General features: G+C 35.3%; 4 protein-coding genes, 1 long non-coding RNA gene and 2 other non-coding genes across 9 annotated transcripts; 1 reads left to right on the top strand and 6 right to left on the bottom strand.

Moving 5' to 3' along the window:
• Nucleotides 1-318: 318 nt before the first annotated feature.
• On the bottom strand, nt 319-2,716 carry LOC116108355. The gene is made up of 3 exons (XR_004124624.1): nt 2,622-2,716; nt 1,077-1,408; nt 319-757 (listed from the first exon to the last, which is right to left on the bottom strand). It is a non-coding gene; the product is annotated as an uncharacterized LOC116108355 (long non-coding RNA).
• LOC116108362 lies at nt 1,829-1,964 on the bottom strand. Its single transcript, XR_004124625.1, has one exon. It is a non-coding gene; the product is annotated as a small nucleolar RNA snoR127 (small nucleolar RNA).
• Nucleotides 2,717-2,837: 121 nt separating the features above from the next.
• TRNAE-UUC lies at nt 2,838-2,909 on the top strand. The gene has a single exon. It is a non-coding gene; the product is annotated as a tRNA-Glu (tRNA).
• Nucleotides 2,910-3,332: 423 nt separating this feature from the next.
• On the bottom strand, nt 3,333-7,893 carry LOC116108325 (F-actin-capping protein subunit alpha). The gene is made up of 9 exons (XM_031394573.1): nt 7,701-7,893; nt 6,101-6,195; nt 5,723-5,787; nt 5,108-5,269; nt 4,828-4,906; nt 4,629-4,706; nt 4,190-4,264; nt 4,081-4,116; nt 3,333-3,845 (listed from the first exon to the last, which is right to left on the bottom strand). The coding sequence occupies exons 1-9, from the start codon at nt 7,891-7,893 to the stop codon at nt 3,738-3,740; spliced, it is 891 nt and encodes a 296-aa protein (XP_031250433.1). The 3' UTR covers nt 3,333-3,737.
• A 23-nt stretch (nt 7,894-7,916) lies between these two features.
• Nucleotides 7,917-9,171, bottom strand: LOC116108324 (tafazzin). Its single transcript, XM_031394572.1, is given in 5 exon segments — nt 7,917-8,144; nt 8,147-8,259; nt 8,262-8,277; nt 8,741-8,846; nt 9,056-9,171. Coding segments are annotated over 5 exon segments (579 nt in total).
• A 2,060-nt stretch (nt 9,172-11,231) lies between these two features.
• LOC116108354 lies at nt 11,232-14,226 on the bottom strand. Its single transcript, XM_031394603.1, has 7 exons — nt 13,637-14,226; nt 13,275-13,352; nt 13,050-13,192; nt 12,359-12,429; nt 11,859-11,954; nt 11,659-11,751; nt 11,232-11,542 (listed from the first exon to the last, which is right to left on the bottom strand). Exons 1-7 carry the CDS (start codon nt 14,051-14,053, stop codon nt 11,460-11,462), a joined length of 981 nt encoding a protein of 326 aa, XP_031250463.1. The 5' UTR covers nt 14,054-14,226; the 3' UTR covers nt 11,232-11,459.
• Nucleotides 14,227-14,658: 432 nt separating this feature from the next.
• Nucleotides 14,659-19,209, bottom strand: LOC116108341 (ATP-dependent Clp protease proteolytic subunit-related protein 3, chloroplastic). Of its 3 annotated transcripts, none has more exons than XM_031394590.1 (10): nt 18,804-19,109; nt 17,873-17,974; nt 17,175-17,297; nt 16,590-16,649; nt 16,181-16,277; nt 16,013-16,086; nt 15,703-15,756; nt 15,529-15,612; nt 15,314-15,437; nt 14,659-15,188 (listed from the first exon to the last, which is right to left on the bottom strand). In XM_031394590.1, the coding sequence occupies exons 1-9, from the start codon at nt 19,107-19,109 to the stop codon at nt 15,342-15,344; spliced, it is 996 nt and encodes a 331-aa protein (XP_031250450.1). In that variant the 3' UTR covers nt 14,659-15,188; nt 15,314-15,341. The 3 variants fall into 3 exon arrangements, with proteins under 3 accessions (XP_031250450.1, XP_031250449.1, XP_031250447.1); XM_031394589.1 differs by having other exon boundaries at nt 14,660-15,176; XM_031394587.1 differs by having other exon boundaries at nt 14,665-15,091; nt 18,804-19,209.
• Between the last annotated feature and the right edge of the window lie 484 nt (nt 19,210-19,693).

Raw genomic sequence — 19,693 nt, 5'->3', positions numbered from 1 at the left:
AAATAATTGACCCTTTTATAAAATATGGCCAACTATACGATTTCTAAATTGAGTAATGTTAATGAAAATTTAAGGTCAATAATTTAGGCTTACTATTAAGTGACCCTTTTTCTATCTATATCCAAAATTTGTTTTCTCTTTTTTTTTTTCTTTTTTTCTTTTCATAGGTGAGGCATCCGCCAGCCACAATTGTCAATCAAGCTTGTCCACAGACCCCTGAATTAATTAACCCAATAGCTAAAAGGCTGTCACCCGACCACGAGAGAAAGATAACTTGGTTTCTCTTTCTTATATTTCAAGAAATAAATGACCCTTTTTGTGATTCTCCCTAAGATACTTGGTTTAATTAGAATAAATAATCTCAATTGCTTCAATTACATTGACAATGGCAGAAGTTCATTTCCTCACAGTTGAGACAAAGTGAAGGAAAAATGAATGGCTTCTGTACTGACTGTCAAGTTCAGTAATAAAACCCCTATCACATTGTTTAATCTATATAGGATATACAACAAATCAGCAACGAGATATTAAAGAACAATTTTATCTATGCTAATCTATACAAGAGGAATTCATGTGGAAGACCATAATGATTAAAAAATAAATCAAAAAGTAGAGGCTGAATGCCGAATCTTTTATCTGGGATAACATTTCTTCTCTGGTTTTCCCCCCGAGCGAGCAAAGGCAATTTTTTTCATTCTGTAGTGTCTATAACTGAATTTTGTGCTGATAATAGACACAAAAAGTCCATGCTCTCGTGCTGCATAAAAAACAAAGATGCATTTCGCTTAGATACACATCAACATAATGACTTCTGCACTCTTTATAATGTATCATCTACCATAACCACATATAGGGAAACAATTGTGTATGAAATTGTGCTGACTGCTGGGGCTTCCCGTATTTCAAGCTTGACAAGGAAATGAAGTGGAAAGATGAGCATGGGCCATTCAACTGAAGACACAGTTTATGTTTTTGTAATGATAGAAAAAATGTTTTTGTTGAATTCATTCAGCTGGTGACCAAAGTATTTGTTGTGACTCATCACAGATGGGTTAGAATGAAAGCAAAATTCTCACCACTTTTTACTGCAAGCCCTCTTGTGCCCTTATCTTTTGTCAAGGGCCTAGAGTTTCAACGCAGCGGAACGGCCTGTGCAGCACCCCAACATCACACTTGATAAGGGGTAAGCCTCCACGTATGCTATTCATCAGCTTGAGCTCTACTGGTTTCATCCTGCCATGGACTCATCAGGGAAGCAGCTCTAGCTCCGGAACAATTTGTGCAGGAATGGCCTAATCCTTGATACTGAAATTGCCAATTTTCCTGAGCACAATCTCACTCACTTCTGTTTGAAACTCAATAAACTTGAGCTTTACTAATGGTAAAACTCTAGTAAGTATATCAATACCTGGAAAGGACAGGAACAATTACATCTCAAAAACTTTTTGAGGCCAATCCCAGTCTTACCAACTAGAGTGAACTGAATCTTATAACAAAAATACAGATACAGCTTGCAGATATTCAAGCAAACAACAAGAGTTATAAATCATAATTTGGCATGTAAAACTATCCAACAATCAAATAGTGCCACAAAAGTACATCACTCTATGTGACTTAACGAGGACTTAATATAATCCGAGATCCATGATAAGCATTCACCTTCAAATGATTTAAATAAAATTACCAGAAACTAAACTTAAGCAGCTCTTAACTTCATTAATACTAGTAAGCTATAAAACAAGAATATACTGATTTGACTCTGGTCAGCCAGCGAAAACCCATCTCTAAGTAATCATCACAGAGATGCGCTTCGACAAAAGGCAATCAATCTAGAGCTTGAAAAAGGGTACACAAGAAACCATTAATGTGCCTCTACAATACCCATAAAAATTCAAGCTTTAAAGACAAAATGCCTTAAGGAGCACATGAATGGTGTCTGATTTGGCTAAGCTACATCATCCCAGATAAAATCTTTAATATCATGGTGCTTCAGTTGAAATTTTCATCCATTTCTATATAACATGAGAATCAACTCTTGCAGGCTTTGACCATAAAAAAATACGTCATTTGCAAAAGATAGCTACAACAGGACATTAGCTACGACAGGACATCTTTATCATTTCAAAATGATCGATACTACTACAAATTCATCCCTTCAATGTCATAATAACTTTCACCCCATACAGTTTATTACAGTATACAGACCCCCAAAGGTTAAAATAAAATCAAAACCCTCCGTAAGTTTGTAATAATATCACTTTCACCATTTTGTTTCACAAATACCACATTCCGTCAATTCCTCATCCTCAACAACCAACATGAGGCTGAGGCTCACATTACAACGGTTCAAAATCTCACTTCACCCCCTAAAAACTTTAAAAAAAAAAAAAAAATCAGGCAAATATTACTAAGACCATTGAAATCTGACAAATGCAGGTGATATCAACCTAAAAAACTGGACACTTGATCGTTCGAAAACTTATCTGCAAAGCAAAAATACTTGAACTCCCAGTTGCGAATAATAGGAAAACCCAGAAAAGGATTCAAAAAGAAAGAGGAAGAAAAGGATTTATATGGGTGAAAAGGAGGGAACTTAGTGAAAATAATGTACAAATACTTACCCTGCGGATTCCATAACTTATTAGCTGCTCTGGTTCTGAGTTGCTCTGGTTGAAGGAGGCGGAGAAGGTTTCCTACGGGATTTAGGATTTGGAATTTATGGTAACGATATAAATAAAACCATAGGGTGCTTTTTAACATTTATGTAATTCCAATAAAGTCCTTCTGTTAATACTAACTAAATTTATAAAAAATTTAATTCAATTGAGATAACAAGTTCCGTTGTCGTCCAGCGGTTAGGATATCTGGCTTTCACCCAGGAGACCCGGGTTCGATTCCCGGCAACGGAAATTTTTTAAATTTTCTTTTTGATTTATCTTTATTTTTTTTATTTTTAAATATCTTTATTTTATTTCTTTAAATTTTAAATATGAAAGATCTTATTTTATTTCTTTGTCTTTTTTATAATATTTTTATTCTTTTTGGTTCTGTCTTTCAAAGATTTTTATAATCTTTTTTTTTTTTTTTTCTTTTGCGATACCTTCATTACCTGAGCCAGTTTCTTCATATCATAGGTACGATGAATTAATTAGACGGGTTTAACACTATCTCAACTCTTGAATCATGATTGATCTCATCGCAAATCAATAATATTACTAAAATAAATTAACTAAAACCCAAAACTTACAATTATAAATTACTAAAACAAGCATTTGTTCATAGCTTTGCTTTTTTGCATGAAAACCCTAATTCATAGCTCTAAATGAAGCACAATAAATCAAATGGGCATCCCACAAACTCTTCGAAGGAAACAAACGACAAAATAATTTTAGGATATACCAGGCAAACAGAGTCTACAAGTACATTAAGATCACAAACTTTACAAACATCAAAAGGGAAAAATAATGTCATTGAAAAAAAAAATTACTACTATACACGATACGACTCGTCAGTAACACGATACAAAAACTACACATCAAAATTGAGAACACTATTGACAGAGAACAATTGATGGAAAATGGCGAAATGACCAAATTTGAGGTGAGGAAGGGGGAGGAACTAAACTCTCCCAAGAATTAATATGATGTTTAAGAAAGCAAATCTTCAATAGGAAGAAAACTCACTAACTCAATTTTACACATCAAGATAATGGCTAGGTTTTTGAGATGATGTAATATTCACTTTCCAATTCCGAGTTCTTTTGAGATTTCTCTTGTAAGGCTGAATTGTGTAGTGTTATGCCAAGGGAAATGGGTACGAGTAACGGGAAGTTTCCTTCGAAGATCCTGCATCACGATATTAAGGGATTAGATGACTCTAGTACTAGAAATGAATTTACTTCTTAGCTATCACATCATATTACAAAGAAAATGCAACCTTTATTAGTTTGAGTCAGCTAATAGCAGTAAAAAGAAACAATTTGAGGACAATGGGCCAACAAGCATCATCAATCACAGGCCGCTTAACCTAGGTAGAATCTTTTGGGATTTAAGTAAAGATAGTCCTCAAACAAGATAATACCTTGAATGTGTTATCTGGCAGATTTGAGTAGGATGCCTGTTAATGTAAAATGTTAAGTAAAAACTGACAAATTCAAATATTTGAAAAAGAAAAGAGGCATAACGAGAACCTCTAGAGATGCCAGATACTCTGTCTCATGATGGCGTATAATGTGGGCTATGGAAATTGCAGAGTCATCAGGGGACTGAGACAAATAAAACAAAAATAATGAGATAAAGTAACAGAAAAGGTATACCGTTCTCATACAATAAATTTATACAAAATGCTCAACTATAATGTTGTGGAAAATATAAGCATGGGTCTGCGAAAAGCGAAAATCGTATGTCTCTGGAAGTTTTTTTATTGGAAAAGTATTTCTGTTCTACTAATACTAAATCTAGCAAATCCTACCACTTAGTTAGCTCTCACACAAATAAGTTACATGCACTTGCATTAACTGACTTGGACAATCGAGTACTTTGCCTGAATTTTAGTTTTTTCTTATAAAGACAGAAGGGGTACATCATAAATAGGATGTGATCATGTACGCGTAAGTTTTGTGACCTGACCTGAAAAATTGTTGTATCTTTGCATTCATGTTTTGCATCTAACTGCACATTTCCCTCTTCAAAATAATGGGCACCCACCTGAAAACAAGAAGAATTAACAAAGTATAGGCATATATAAGCACGTGGATGAGAATTGAGGAGAATTAGAAAAGGAAAAGGCACAAATATGTAATGAAAAACACAAAATCGTTACAAATACCTGCAACTTGCCTGTTACTTCAAGCACTTGTGCATCATCGTTGAACTCAATGTTCCAAATTGACCGCCAACTTCCATTGCTGTTCATATTCCAGTAAAATAATGTAAAGATTAATAAAAGATGTTTATCTTTTGTAACTGATAGATATAATATTAATTAATAATATGAAAGAGACACCCACACAAGTAGGTGTTTACATGGTATAAAATCTCCCAAAGCTAACCACAGTGCCGAAGTAAGAGTATCAAACAATTACTATGATTGGATAGATTTTACACACCAAAAGTTCTGTGGGCTAAGTTTGGCAGCAGAAATCACCACAAGAAGCTCAAAACCAAATCCTGCTCCTTCCACATCTTTTCCCTTTGTACAATAAACTGAACATACACCTTTTGGATAAGCTTCACCAACATATCTAAGTATTTCTGCATCCAGAGCATACCTAGCAAAATAAAAGATTAGCCACAACTTGGTCAAGCACGTAAGAGTACAGCCTTTTAGTAAATAAACCTCAGGAACATACATAATATTTGGCACATAAGCTTGGATTGCAGACATGCCAACATGGAGCTGAAGGAACAATAGGTTAGGAAAAAATCAACATTCACAAAATCATGGTTGCACAACAAACATAAGTCTGAATTTACAAAACCTCCAGATAGTAAGATTTCAGACCAAACACTTTTGACAATTTGAGTTCAGAAAGGCTAGTTGAAGAAATGCAAAAAGGCATGTGAACTAAATAGAAGCAATAACAGTGAGAAGCAAATAATATAACACATGTAATAATTTGGACGCCTACCTTCTTGCCTTAATTTTAAATTTCATACAATTTAAACAGAACTAGTACAAAGCAATTCAGAAAACATCTATATAAGAGAATAATAAGGCATACCGGAATTCCTCAATATATGGAGAAGGAAGTTCCTCATCAGCTGCAGGTCTCACTTCTGTACAAACCTGAACCAATTTAGCACAACATGACATAAAAAATGGGCAATCAAAAAATATAGTTCCTCATCAACATACACATCTCATTACTTCAACAAAAATGAATAGTAAGCAACTAATGAATTTTCAATATGGTATACTTCTCATTTTGATTTAATATTTTCTCTTCATTGATTTATTTATTAAGATTCCATATTTTACCATAGATCCTGAAATGGAATAATAGTGCTTCCCCTTTCCTTAAGATAAGTAATACTCTTATTCTTTTGCACTACCTTATAATATAAAAAGTGCAGGATTCTTTAAAGAGATCACAACTTACCTGTTTAATATGGTCAACTATAGCAACCTGCGCAGTCCTCGGATCAAGATACTTATTCTTATCAAGCTCACCATATGATGTTACCAACACCTGCACTTACAAAACAAGAATATCAAGAAATGTAGAGATAAAGACTGATACAAGTAAAATTTATATGCATCAAATAACTTTAGCTTCAAAGAGATCCACAATTGTCACTGTGTTCCCACTTCCACATTAGGATTCCACAAGACCTAAATTTGAACTCACATTCACCATATGGATTAGGCGCATTTCTGAGTTATGAAAATAAAAAAATGAAAATTCCATACCCTAACAACTTTTTGTAAGCAAGATTCTCAACGTGTAACCAGATCTTATATCAGATTTTCCACACCACAAACCAAACAAAGATAAAAAATAAACTGATGTATCACAAGTTCGAGTTCAGAAAGCTACATGTTAACCTTTATTTTTTTTCTTCTAACTATCTTTTCACGTATCTGCTTTAGAATCAATCTAATAATAATAACACAAATCATAAACAAATACTTAAAAAAAAAAAAAAATGTAATATCCGTTAAACTTCATAGACAATAATATTCCATAACTCAGTATTAAAGTAATCACCAAACCATAAAGATTAACCTAACAAAAATAACAGTAGACTANTTGCTCATTTGGATAATTGAGGAAGACATTAATATCCATTCGATTAGTGTAGTGAAGTTGTCAAATCTGATCACTCCATTCTACTATGATTCTTTGATTCTCTTTATCCACTTTATTTGTAACTTGCAATTAATTGACATCGGGGGTCCTGATTTTGTAATGCTTAAAATAATTGGCAATTGTCTATGACTTCAAATTATTTTGACCATGCAACAATTGCATTTACAATTTCATCAAGAACACTTATCTTTATTGGTTCCAAGACAAAATCTTCTATCAGTTTCAAAAGTAAGCAATTGAAGTGCTGAATTGAAATCCTAATACTGTTAAAACATTAATTGAAATCCTAATATTGTACTACAAAAACATGAATTATAAAATAAGAAATTTTTGTAACTATACATCTATTAAGTTATAACTTCTTTATAGTAATAAAATTAGTTAGTCCCACCATTATGACTATAGAGAGGTTTTACTGTATATATATAAAATATGGGTTGGGGACGGGGCGGGGCAAACCTATCCCAGCCTCGGCCCGTCCCCGAATTCCGGGGGCCAATCTTGGGCCCGATCTAGGCCTGAAGCCCAAAAAATTTGGGGAAATCTGCCCCGTTCGGGACAGGTCCCCGTGGGGCTGGGCTTTATGCCCATCCCTACTGTTGCATGAAGAGACTGGTGAGTGGTGGTGGCAGTGACGATTGACAACCAATCGAATTTTGGAATCATGGGTCTTTCGATGTATAGGTGCCGACGAATCTTATAGTGGTGTCAAGGAGTTCTATCGGCATCGAAATTTGCTAGAATCAAGAAAAAAGATCGACGGTGGCATGAACAATAGGTGGATGGCGATCGACGGTCAATCGAAGTTTGAAATGATGGGGTTTTTTATGTAGAGGTGATAACAAATGTTATGGTGGTATTAGAGAGTTCTAATGGCGTCAGAATTTGCCGGAATCAAGAAGGAAGGCCGACGGTTGTGTGAACGATAGGTGGATGGCAAGTGACGAAAGACTAGATGGCGGCCACTGAAAATAGATGGGTTTTGTCATAGAGATGCCATCAAGTCTTATGGTGGTGTTATCTCCCTTGAATGATGCCGGAATCCCACGAGATTGACTCGCAATTGGGCCACGATTTGACATTATTCGATGGTCCAACCGCTACTCTATCCAGTTTGATTAAAAATACCAGTTTTTAAGAGAAACCAGGCCGAAGATGACGCCGGTTCCCAATCAAACGGTCCCATTTTCATAACACTGATCATAAGAATATAAATAAATATTAATGCGTGATTCCGGATGCCGAATGGTTCCCAGTCAAACTGTTGCAGGATCTCAGCTGCACGTTCGGCAGTTGGTTGCTCAAGAGCTAGTCTGTCGACTTGGACAGTTGGACTTTTAACTGTTGCAGTCGATGACCAATCCTTGAAGCTACAGCATCGTAAAGCTTTCCTCTTGATACATTTTCTACTTGTTCCTCATTAAGCAAATCATCAAACTCGATCGGTCACAGATAAGTACAGTTACCTACAAAATTTGGGCGTATGAAATAGTTTAGAAGTTATAAAATTAGAAAAAAAAACATATAGGGCAGAAGAATGATTCAGAAAGTGGGCCCGGAAAAGGTCAATAAAAGGTTAGACTATTGAATAACAGTGATCCTCAGCAAAGTATCAGCATCACCATTATTAATTTACAAGCCACATGGTACAATGGTATCAAACTACTTCCTACATAAAGGCAACTGTAGTGTTTCTCGACCTTCAGAAAGAGAGGGAGGGTTGATAAAGAGCAGAAAATGAATTTGGTGACCATACAATCAAAAATCAATTACCATCCTTTTCTTTTTCTTTTTTTCAGCACGTTGAATAAATAAGATTGAAAAAACAGAGACTTTTATTTCAATCCACCAAATGTGAACATCTATTGCAGCAATTAACTAAAATGGAGTTAGAGAACTTTCTATGCAACAGCAAGAAGGACTACTTACTGTCTTGCCAATCCTTGGAAAGGTAGCACCAATAGGCATGACTTCCTGCATCCCAGTATGCACAAATGGGACAACCATTGGTACGTTGTCAGCATCTAGGACTAACCTATTGAGCATTAACATTATAACATACAACTGTTAAATATAATCCACTCAAGGAAAAAGTGGAGCAAATCACACAACAGAAAGCAGAATTAAATAGTTCCAAAATGTCTCATTAGCAAAAGAATAATGTTAAGCACATGAAACAACATTGGGACCCTCCTCTTCGACAAGTACATAATAAAAATAACACATCTCGCAACAAATTCTTACCTCCCAACACCTCTCTTGGAAGACCCAATGGTTTCCCTACCATCTCCCGAACGACTGCCTTCTGGGAAGATGTGAACCCACCCACCACCATTCAACTCTGAAATAGCTATGTCCATACCCTGAAAGAAGCAAGGTGTAATATATATTCACATCAAAATGGAAAAGATAACTAGAGAAAGCAGATCTATTAATGTAAGCAAGCTTATACTAGAAATGTGAACTCGAACCAACAAGACGTACAATTTTCCCATCTGGGCTACAAATCTAAATTTGAGATGAGATTATGCAAGCAGAAGAAACTGAATCGAAGATATTTGCAGATACAATAAAGAAATATTCACAGGAATTTACCAGTAATAACTAATAACGCTCAAATAACAATGGAAGATAAAACAAGTCAATTGTGAAACCCCGTTTTTTTTTTTTATTAATTAATATATATTACCTATTCTTTGTGATTTTATTTTTATGGAAGGGCATTTCTGTTAGTTTTTAAAAGTTTATTGGGAATGAAATTGCAAGAAAGGAGCTGCTGGGTTTGCATGTAACAAGGGGCAAAATCTGGAGGTTTTTGAACGAAAAGCTGATGTGGCAGGGTTTACCGGAATTATCTGTAATCTAGGGGCAGAAGCTAATTCTAGAAAGACTAAAATATAAAAAGGCTGATTTTCGCCCAGATGAAGGAAGAGGAGACTGGGAGAGAAGAAAACACGGAGAGGAAGAAAAGAGAGAAAAAAAACAAAAAAAAAAAAAAAAAAAAGAAAGAAGAGAGTGTGAGGTTCAGCCAGAGGAGTGAGAGTGATCTGGAATCGGTGGAGAGAGCAAAAACCGAGCAAGATTAACCCAGATCTAAGCTCGGGATTGGAGGGGGGGGGGGGGGGGGTGGGGGGGGGAGGGGGGAATGTTGGAAGCTTGCTGGAAGTTTGGTTGAGCTGAATGGTGAGTGGATTTAATGAAAACTTTCCTTAAAAAATATTTCAGATCTATGCTTGCATGTTAATTGTGGTATGCCATGGTTGTGTTTTGATGAGGTTTGAGCTAAATGTGAAGCTTGCTTGATTTACCTTCTCTGTATGTTTTCGGACAGATTTTAAAGTGGATGATTTGCTTGCTATTTGAATTTGCATGCATTTGGTTGTTTCACTAAATTGTGATGGTGGCTGGATACTTTGATTACATGTAATCGACTGGAATGTCTTTGTGATAATAGATTGAATGCTGTTTTAAAATGATGGGAGTTAAGATAATTTGGCTGGAAAGTGTATTGGGTTATTGAGAGGTTGTCAACTGAGTTGAGTTTTGGGTAAGCTTTGCTTGTCAAAGGCTTGGAAACGTAGTCTTACCTGGGTAGAGATGAATGTAATGGTTGGTAAAAAGGAAGAAAGTGAGTAGTTAGAGAAGGGATGTTGACGTGTGCAGTAAGTGAGTTTTAAATGTGCTTTTTCCTTTATTTTTGTCAAAAACATGCATGTGTCTTTATCATTAATTGTCTTGTCTTGTTGAAAAATCTGGAAGAGAGGAAATGCACAATTAAAGGGAGGATTAGTGCAGATTTTTAATAATGCGGAGTGTTGAGGCTCGCTGTTAAATTGTTAAATGGGTTCTTGGTAAAAAAAAAAAAAAGAGAAGGGGAGCATTCGTCAGCTTTGAAAGTATGTTTTAAAACTTGCATTCTACCCCCATTTTGCATGGAATTTCATACGTTTTGGCATGATTTGCTTTTATATGAAATGTGGTATATATATCTTATGATTAGTGTTGGACATATGCTATGGTAATGTGATGTTGAACTAATTTTTAATCTGGGTTAAACTGTCAGTTTTGAAACATGTTTGGAAATTTCCAATTTCACCCCTGGATGTGATTTTTGAATATTATGGCATATATGCATGATTTATAAGCACATATGTGGTATGTTCTTGACTTATATATGTTAGTTGAGATTAACATGAGATGCATGAGTAAATGAGAGTTTAGTGATTTTGATAAATATGCTAAATGAGAAACGAGAAAGGGTTGATTTGTCAATTTTGAGGCATGTTCATAAATCTATATCCCCCCCCCCCCCCNGATTTTGGGTATTTTACTGTTTAACTTTTTTGGGAATACCAAGAATAGTATTCCCAATCTTGAACCAAACGGAGCCTTGATAACTCTAATTTTCTTTCAAATGGTAAACAAATTCGAAACAATTATTGACAAATATTTCAGAAACTAGAGCTATTGGAACAAGTGGTAAACCAATTTGCACAACACAAAAAAGGCTTGTAAGTTGTAAAGCAAGGCAAATTCCATAATATTGATCCGATAACGTTACTACACCAATACCAAAAATCGTTACTATGGCGGGTTTACTGTACAGTAAAGCTTGACGCCAGAGCTGCTGCCCACTTTGAGAAAGAGATCAGCAAATGAAAATTTGGTAATCTGGCACTGTTTGCCCAACGTTCAAGTAGTTGACATCAACCGCAACATTCCCCAGATCATCTGGCAAGTATCCAGTAACTTTTCTTTTGTTAAAAACTTTACAAATTAAAATTTGAGGAATAACAGTGTATATATGTACAACTCGGTGAAGTGAATAGTAAATGATTGACACAAACCTTCATATATGGTCCTCGCAAAATTCACATACTCTGGTATGAGATCTCTGTATATAATTCCGTCAGGGCGAGCATCCAGCACAACCAACACTCCTGGTACATCAAGAACAAGGCGAAATCAAACAAAATCGATAAGGGATGGATTCTTCATTTACATTTCAGTAACATCAGCTAAATCGAATAAGAGTTGAACAAAGTACCTGGGGCCAGCCAACCTTTTGTGGAGTTCCTTGGCAATGGGGCAAGCCAGAGAATATTTCTCATGTTCATTGAATTGTCATATGTTACATTGGACCCTAAAGGAAAACAAGTGCTATAAGCATATAAACCACACAACAGCATGGCTAGAATATATTTTAATATTACTTTCACAATCTAAAATTTTCTTTTGTGCTCAGGAAGGAAGAAGAATAACTTGACCGAAGAACTTTTTTCTTCTCTAAAAGTAGCATGATCAAATCATACTTATTTAAGAAAATCGGCTGGAAGCCTATATCTTAGTTTTTCTTTTATAAATTTTTACTGAATACTTTTGTTTCACCTACTTACCAACAAAGAGATTTGAATTGATTAATAATGATCATTTCTAACCAAATGCACCGCCTATAACTCTCTCACTAGACAACCTAATATTAATATGTAGGAGATCTGAAAAGGACCGTGTAGACATAAACTAACAATACTACCCATTAAACTTTACCTTTCTGGCAATAACCCATATTATAGGGAAACCATTCTTTGTCATATGCTGGGTATTCTCTAGCATGGAATCTGCAATTTTTAGTGTCGTGAAGTCAGGAGATGCAATGAAAATAATAGAGCTTTTAAATTATGGCACAAGCACTAACAAAGAATTGGCCATTTTGTGAATCTAATATAACTAATGATGAGCTAAACTAAGACAAACAGAAATACAACACAAATTCTGCACTGCAATTTGGTAGTTAATGATCTATTAATCAATAGGATTTAGCAAGTAGCGAACTAATTGGTCATCTAGCTTCCATCCCTCAAACTTAATCAAGGTTCTTTTAGCTCAAGCCTTCTCAAAACAAGCATTGACCAATTATTGTTCAATTTATTTCTGGTTCTGTTTTAACTCATTGAAAGTTCAATTTATATTTAGACAAATTAAGATTGGCTAGCTCTTGAAAAGTTGACCCCTAAATCAATGAGAAACCTAAAAAATTTGCTCCAACGTTGCTAGCACATAGTCTTCTTGATGACCTGCCAAGGTTAAACAGCTTGTCATCTAACATCTTCTTGAATCAAGTTTTTACAAGTTGATTATTTGTGTGTGAACCATTCAGCATTTGATTTTGTTATCCAAACATGAACAATTTTTAAATATCATAATTATGGCCAGAGCCATGAGAAAGATGCTAACTTACAAGATACCAAGCCTTCCAGTTTCCGTGGCAAGAAAGAGGTGACCATGAAATAAATCATAGCGATCCAGTGACACACTCAACCCAACATCAGGACCTCGAGCAACAATAAGTTCAAATAAATACCCGAGATATGAATTCAACTCCTGCAATCCAACAAGAGATGCAAGTCACAAAAGGCAGAAAATAATCAATAAAAGGACAAAACCTTTGATGTTTGAAGCTAACCTCACTTATGAATTGTCTCCCGTAGGGTGTTCTAGTTAGCTCACATCGATTCTCTTTCGAACATTCAACATCAGGTACCTATCACATTACTCAATGAAAAATATCTTTGCATACCAAAGTTGTAGAGATCATACGTTCCAATCAATTACAAACATTAATACAATAAATCTCTAGAAAAGTGAAACATCATTTCACTTCCTTAACAACCAAGAATTTGGTAACCAAATGTTACTAAAAAATGTACCAAAATTTACTAATTTCGTCCCAAACCCCAATTGAGACCAACCCAATTGCCTTAATAAAACAGTAACAAAACCTACATATGTAATCAAGCAAAGAAACGCAATGAAACGAGAACTCACAGTGAACATGGTAGGGTCAAGAGCTTGATAAATAGCATCAGGGTCGCCGCCGGAATCAACGGCGAGCCGAGCGAGCTCAAGAACGGCCTCGGGGGGCCACCAAACGAGCTCATTCTCCTTGTCCGTTCGGCTCGTAACCTTCTTTATATTATTCAAGGTGCGTCCAATGGAGAAGCCTTCAAATTCTTTACGGGGAGTAAATGGAACGAGGAACTTGAAGCAGGAGCTGAGCTCTCGGGCAACGAGAGGGTTGACGGAGTGGCGGGTGGGACCGAGGAGAGAGAGGAGATCGGAGGGTGTGGCCTTTGGGACGGGAGGAGAGGGGAGTTTGCAGAAGAAGAGTGAAGCTGAAACTGGAGGTGTAATGGTAAGAGAGAGAAATATCATGAATCGTATTGAAATTGGGAGGTGCCGCATCTCGTCTCCCTCTCCAGCGTCTCCACACGGAAGTTTAAATCATACTATATATTGGGTTGGCTTAAAAGACAATATTGCCCTTGCTGAGTTAAATGGGAGACGTGAGACGTCTATAATCTAATTGCAATTGGGGACTACAGTGTCACTTTCAGATTTGTTTGGATGAATATGTTCTTTTCCAAACCTTAGGGATGATTCTTAAGTTGGAACAATTCAGAATTCAATGCCGTCCCTATGGTTTCTGCTTACTTTTGTAAGCAGAGTCATTTGATATACTATAATTTTAGTACCATCACTTAACCCAATAAGTGTCAAAAGACAATAATACCCTTAAATCATATAATTAAATAGCTACAATGGGTAATACTACGACTCAAAACACTTCTAATAAAACACGAAAAACAAGTAACAACTTTTTTTTAAGATTTAAATATTTTGTTTCAAATTCACACTGAACAAATTATTGTAATTTAAGGGTATTATTGTCTTTTCTCACCTATTCTGTTAAGTGTAAAGAGTGAAACTATAGTGTTTTAAACGGAAGTCCTTGATATCAGTAAGCAAAAAGCACAGGGACGCAAATAAAACAAGTTCATATATTTCTTCTATTCATCAAATTTGGTTGAGTCTCTAATGTCTTCATATTGACCCAAGAATCATTCACAATAACAAGGGATGAGCAAACAGATGGAATTATACCAGAAAAAAGATCGATTTTTTTTTTTTTCCTCTTCTTTTTTGAAGAAATAAATTTTTCATCGAGGTTATACAAGAAGAATACGAAAAGTCGAATCATCGCAAACCTGAACATAATCTATGACATTATGTGTAACTCCAATGCAAAACTTAATAGTGTCATTGTTGCATTGACTTCTTTGTCAACTTGGCTTTGTACAAGCTAACTATTGTTCATGATAAGGTCATAAGACTGAAGATCAATCTGCAACCGGTTCTGGCTATAAGGTTCTGGGTATAGCTTGCGAAGATTGCTATATTGTTGCATGTTTAAGGCTCTCGCCGAATAATATGTCATAACACCTGCAGATGAGACAAAACTTCAATGCCAATTCATTATCGAGTAAACCACCACAATCTAGCTCCTTCAAGATGAATTCATGACTTCCTACGTAAGAATCTACAGAGAGCAGTTTAGTTCCATTTCATAGGGCAGAAAAACACATTGTGGCCTAACTTTATTTCATAGTTCGCGCCACAAACGGCAATGGTATAGGAAAGAAAAAAGAGAGAAGAGAAATTTACTTCTTATGATATATTGGCTTAAGAAAAATTAAAGTCCATCCACGACTTTAATGCCAGCATTCTTGTCCCACGCCTCTGGGGGTGCAACATCTGCCATGATTGTTTCCTGACCACGCCACAGAATCTGGACCCCATAATCAAGTATTAGCTCAGTCACAAGCAAACACAACGTATGTGAAATGTCAAAAACCTCAAACGTTTGTCTATAAAGTTACCTTGTCAATGACCCCGAATTCTCTAGCTCTAGTAGAATCCATATAAAATGGTCTTCTCATAACATTTGCAACTGCCTCCTGTGACTATTGAAAGATTGCAAGTTATACGATTAGCTCCCTAATTTTTCCTAATTAACATTCATTCACAACAAGGTTTAACGCAATGAACCATACATTTCCAGTGTGCTTCGCCAGAAGTTCTACAAGAGTGTCCCTGTTTGTTATAGCCTGCAAAAAACAATTAACAGAATAAATTTCTAAAAACAGTTTTCTTAACTTATACAACAGTTAGCAATTAAAGAAGCAAAGAAATTGAGCACAAAATGACTCCGAACAGTAATCACATTAAATAGCAAAATCTGATGATGAGACAAAAGAAATTAGAGATTAAACAAAAGGAAAGAGGAATACACTGAACCTTATAGCTGTTGTTCTTCATTTCATTATATATGCCTGAAAATACATTATAATAGAGACAACTAACCTCTCTTGCACGAATAAGAACATCACTAGCAGGCATCAACCCAGATGAAGGGACACGAGGCTGCTGAATCATGGCTGAAATAGAACTTGTGTGACCATTAGTAATCAGACAAAGGAAAGGATAAAAGCATCAAAAGCATAGGATCACAAGTTAAACAATTTGTTAAACCTTTGGCGTGAGGCATCATAAAACGTTTTCCCGAGCTTCCTGCAGCTAGCAGTAGACAAGCCTGGCCTATAGCAGCTCCAACAGCAACCGTATGTATCTACATAAAAAGAACAAATATGTAACAGGGAACAAATATGTAACAGGAAAAACACTTGAATCATAATTCATAAGTGATGAAACCCTATTTCTTTCATGAAAGGAACTATATCATAAACATCCAGGGGGATCAAGAAAATGACTGTTTATATCTCCGTTGCATTAAACGAGGATAGCCATCACAATCTACATTAATTGCTAAGACACTTCCATCCACATTAAATCGCGTCACATCAGTAGCATAATCACTGTTATCACCAGAAATATGATACAAATGAGAAAAATCAAATCCTTTCACAAAAGAGGAACTCACCTCATTTTTCAGCTGCATCATAGCATCATAAATGGCAAAACCTTCTGTTTCCATCCCAACCTGAATAGTAAGCATTTTGATTAAATGAAAATGTTAATAAAAGAAAAGGCATTACTGATGAAAATGGTATGCAACAGCTAAGAATCGGCAACAATTATAAAGGCTATATGAACATATAATCTCTTAGTTCTAAAAGCTGATCTGATCCAGGTTTGCCCGACATACTCATGACAAAGTTGGTATCAGTTCAGAAAATCCAAATTATAAATTGTCAGGTGATTCATCATCAAATAGATAGATGTATCAGAAATATAATTTCCAACACATATAACATGTTCACAATCAGATCTAATGCACCAAACTTGCAAAACAGAATAGCCAAATCTATTTCAGAAAAAACTCTAAACTCACCAAATTCATTCTTCCAGAAAAGAGTTAAAAAAAGGTGCATCACTAAAGGCTGTGCATTATGTTATGTGAATTTCAATGAGTCACATACAGAACACCATCTATTTTTTATTCATATCCAATTTTAATGTAATAAACAGAAAGACAGGCTTTTTAGGATTCAGATGCAAAGCTTACCGATTCACCATCATCACGAGTTGTCCCAGTTGAATTTATGTAAATATATATTGGTTCTTTGGGATCCATCCACTGCAAATACATCAGCTCTGCAACAACAAGCTCTGTGACAGCAGGCACCAACTGGGGCGGATAAAATGGTTAACTTGTTGAACAGAGAGGAATGAAATTATAAGAAGGTGATAATGACTCTTATAAAATATATAAAGTAGCATCAGAATGCAAAAACATTGACACTAGGATAGCTGAAGATAATCACAACCAACAATTTATAACTTAGTGAACATGAAAGAAGGTTTTTGGGTATCAAGAAGTAAATTTAAAAAAAAAAAAAAAAAAAAAGATGAAAAAATACTATTTCAATGACAAATCAGCAGATACGGCAATCACACTGACCTTAAAAATCCAAGTTCATCAGATGGTTTTATGTCAAATTTGCTCGGCCCATTTATAAGGAAAATAACTCTAGTTCCCACCACAAAAATTCTATAGGTTAAGTACAAAACTCTTCTATAATCTGACAGATTGTAGCAATTTATATATATCTATACCACTACACATGGAAGACATTCTGCATATCTCAGCCTCAACAACATTATGAAACATATATTACTATAGTTCTACATCACTTGACTCAAGCTTTTCTATAAAAACAGAAACTTAAGCATTAAGAGAACATATTAAATCAAACCACTTACCGGCATTCCAATGTAAACTATTCTACCGTGGAGAAGCAATGATGGCAAATCCGGTGGCGGCCTCCTTGGCCTATGTTCATTGTATGAAACTGATCTCTCCACCTAACTCAAAGATAAACATAAACATTAATAAAACAAAATAAGAAAGTACAAACTTGCTTAAAACAGCTAACAATTCTTGAGTAAAATAAACTCTCCTCGAAATCCAAATAAACAAATTTTGGTTGACAATGAAAAACTCTACCTTCTACCTCAATTAACTCTACTCCATAAAACCTAAGATTAAAGTAGATTAACAATCACATATAAGTCTTCTTTAAACCAAATCTCTAAGTGACAATACCCAAGCCAACAATAACATAAATTTCTTGCTAGCCAAGAAGCTAATAAAGAACTTAACATCCCAAATAAACAAATAAAACCCCAATTTCTTTAAAATTAATTATAAAGGCTTACTTGGGCAGCTCATAAAAGTAATTTGTCACAAATGGTCAATCAAGGGTCTTCAAAATTTGCCACCAGTATTCATTTAACCATTCTAATCCAGCAGAATAAACAAAAACTTGCTATATTCACAATATTAAACTCTACTTTTACCTTAATTAACTAACTCTACTACATAAACCATAGGATTAAAATAGATTAACAATTACAAATAAATAACAATTACATAATTTTTTAATGCTAAGCTAAGTACCTGCTTACACAGAACTAAATAAATAAACAACAAATTCTACCTTCAACCTAAATCAACTCTACTCCATAAACCCATAAATAAATTGATTAACAGTTTACAAATATGTCTTCTTTATACCAAATCTTAACCTACAACACCTATCCATAAAAAAAACATGACTTTGTTGATACCCAAGTAAATAAATAACAGAAATAAAAGTACCCGTTTTTTTTTAAATTACGTGAGAGGGCTTACTTGGGCAGGAGTGGCCATAAGAGTGGGAGAGTCAAAGACATCCAAATACGGCGGCGTGTCGGGGTTAACAGGACGGTTAAGAAACGTTTCAGGAGATTTGGCAGCAACAGAAGCGAGTTTCGAAAGGAAGGGGTCCTTAGGGTTAATGGGTGGCATGGGGATTTTAGCAGAGGCCTTGGAACCAATACAAGAAGCAGCAAAAAGAGTCTTGACAGGCCTCGGGTTGCTTCTACGAGAGGGAAATGAAGAGGAAGAAGATGAGATTGAAGTCGCCATGGGAGTGAAATGAAGGAAACAAGTGGACATGGTTGATTTTTTTTATGGTGAATTGAAGAATTTAGAGGTTTGTTTTTGTGATTTTGTTTTGTTTGCTTTGATGTGGAGAAACTGGAAATTTTGAGAGGGACTGAATTGAAGGTGTCTAGTGTTCTGCTGAGTTCCTTCAGTTCTTCGGTGAAGATTGGGTTGGGCTGGGCTATCGCTGATCTTGGGCCTTGATTTCTTGGGTTGAGCCCATATATATATATAGAATAATATTAAAAAGTTTGTATCGAACGGTGTTTAATTTTTAGTATAATTACTGTATACATATGCACTTAAGAGTGATCCNATATCCAAATGAAAGCTAGTAAAATCAAATTGATCAAATCCATCAATGGATATAAAACCCATTTCCAGTCTGAGTCTACAGTTGCTTAGCGTTTGTTTGCTAAGAAAAACATTAAGAAAATTTAGCCTCTTTTTCTATGCTTTCTAAATTCTCATTACAAAACCTGCATTGGTCAGTTTCAATGAAAAGAAGACCAGAACGGCTCCCCATAACTAAAGCTATAGACATTTCATGGCTCCCCCAGAAAGGCAAATGGCAACAATATAAAGGAATACTAGTA

This window comes from Pistacia vera, unplaced genomic scaffold (assembly GCF_008641045.1).
Source record: "Pistacia vera cultivar Batoury unplaced genomic scaffold, PisVer_v2 Contig562, whole genome shotgun sequence".
In the NCBI taxonomy this organism is placed as follows: Eukaryota; Viridiplantae; Streptophyta; class Magnoliopsida; order Sapindales; family Anacardiaceae; genus Pistacia; species Pistacia vera.
This window is presented reverse-complemented; position numbering and strand designations above follow the sequence as displayed.

Excerpts from the sequence above, each read along its gene's own strand:
- LOC116108325 (XM_031394573.1), bottom strand. The coding sequence starts at position 7,893 with ATGTCAAATCGTGGCCCAATTGCGAGTCAATCTCGTGGGATTCCGGCA. Across the intron at positions 4,907-5,107 it reads CTTAGCCCACAGAACTTTTG|CAATGGAAGTTGGCGGTCAA; the intron begins GTGTGTAAAATC and ends GAATATGAACAG. Across the intron at positions 3,846-4,080 it reads TGCCAGATAACACATTCAAG|GATCTTCGAAGGAAACTTCC; the intron begins GTATTATCTTGT and ends ATCGTGATGCAG.
- LOC116108354 (XM_031394603.1), bottom strand. The coding sequence starts at position 14,053 with ATGCGGCACCTCCCAATTTCAATACGATTCATGATATTTCTCTCTCTT. Across the intron at positions 11,955-12,358 it reads TATGGGTTATTGCCAGAAAG|GGTCCAATGTAACATATGAC; the intron begins GTAAAGTTTAAT and ends GTTTTCCTTTAG. Across the intron at positions 11,543-11,658 it reads TGCGAGGACCATATATGAAG|ATGATCTGGGGAATGTTGCG; the intron begins GTTTGTGTCAAT and ends GATACTTGCCAG.
- LOC116108341 (XM_031394587.1), bottom strand. The coding sequence starts at position 19,109 with ATGTCCACTTGTTTCCTTCATTTCACTCCCATGGCGACTTCAATCTCA. Across the intron at positions 17,298-17,872 it reads TAGTTTACATTGGAATGCCG|TTGGTGCCTGCTGTCACAGA; the intron begins GTAAGTGGTTTG and ends TATCCGCCCCAG. Across the intron at positions 15,438-15,528 it reads AATTCGGGGTCATTGACAAG|ATTCTGTGGCGTGGTCAGGA; the intron begins GTAACTTTATAG and ends TATGGGGTCCAG.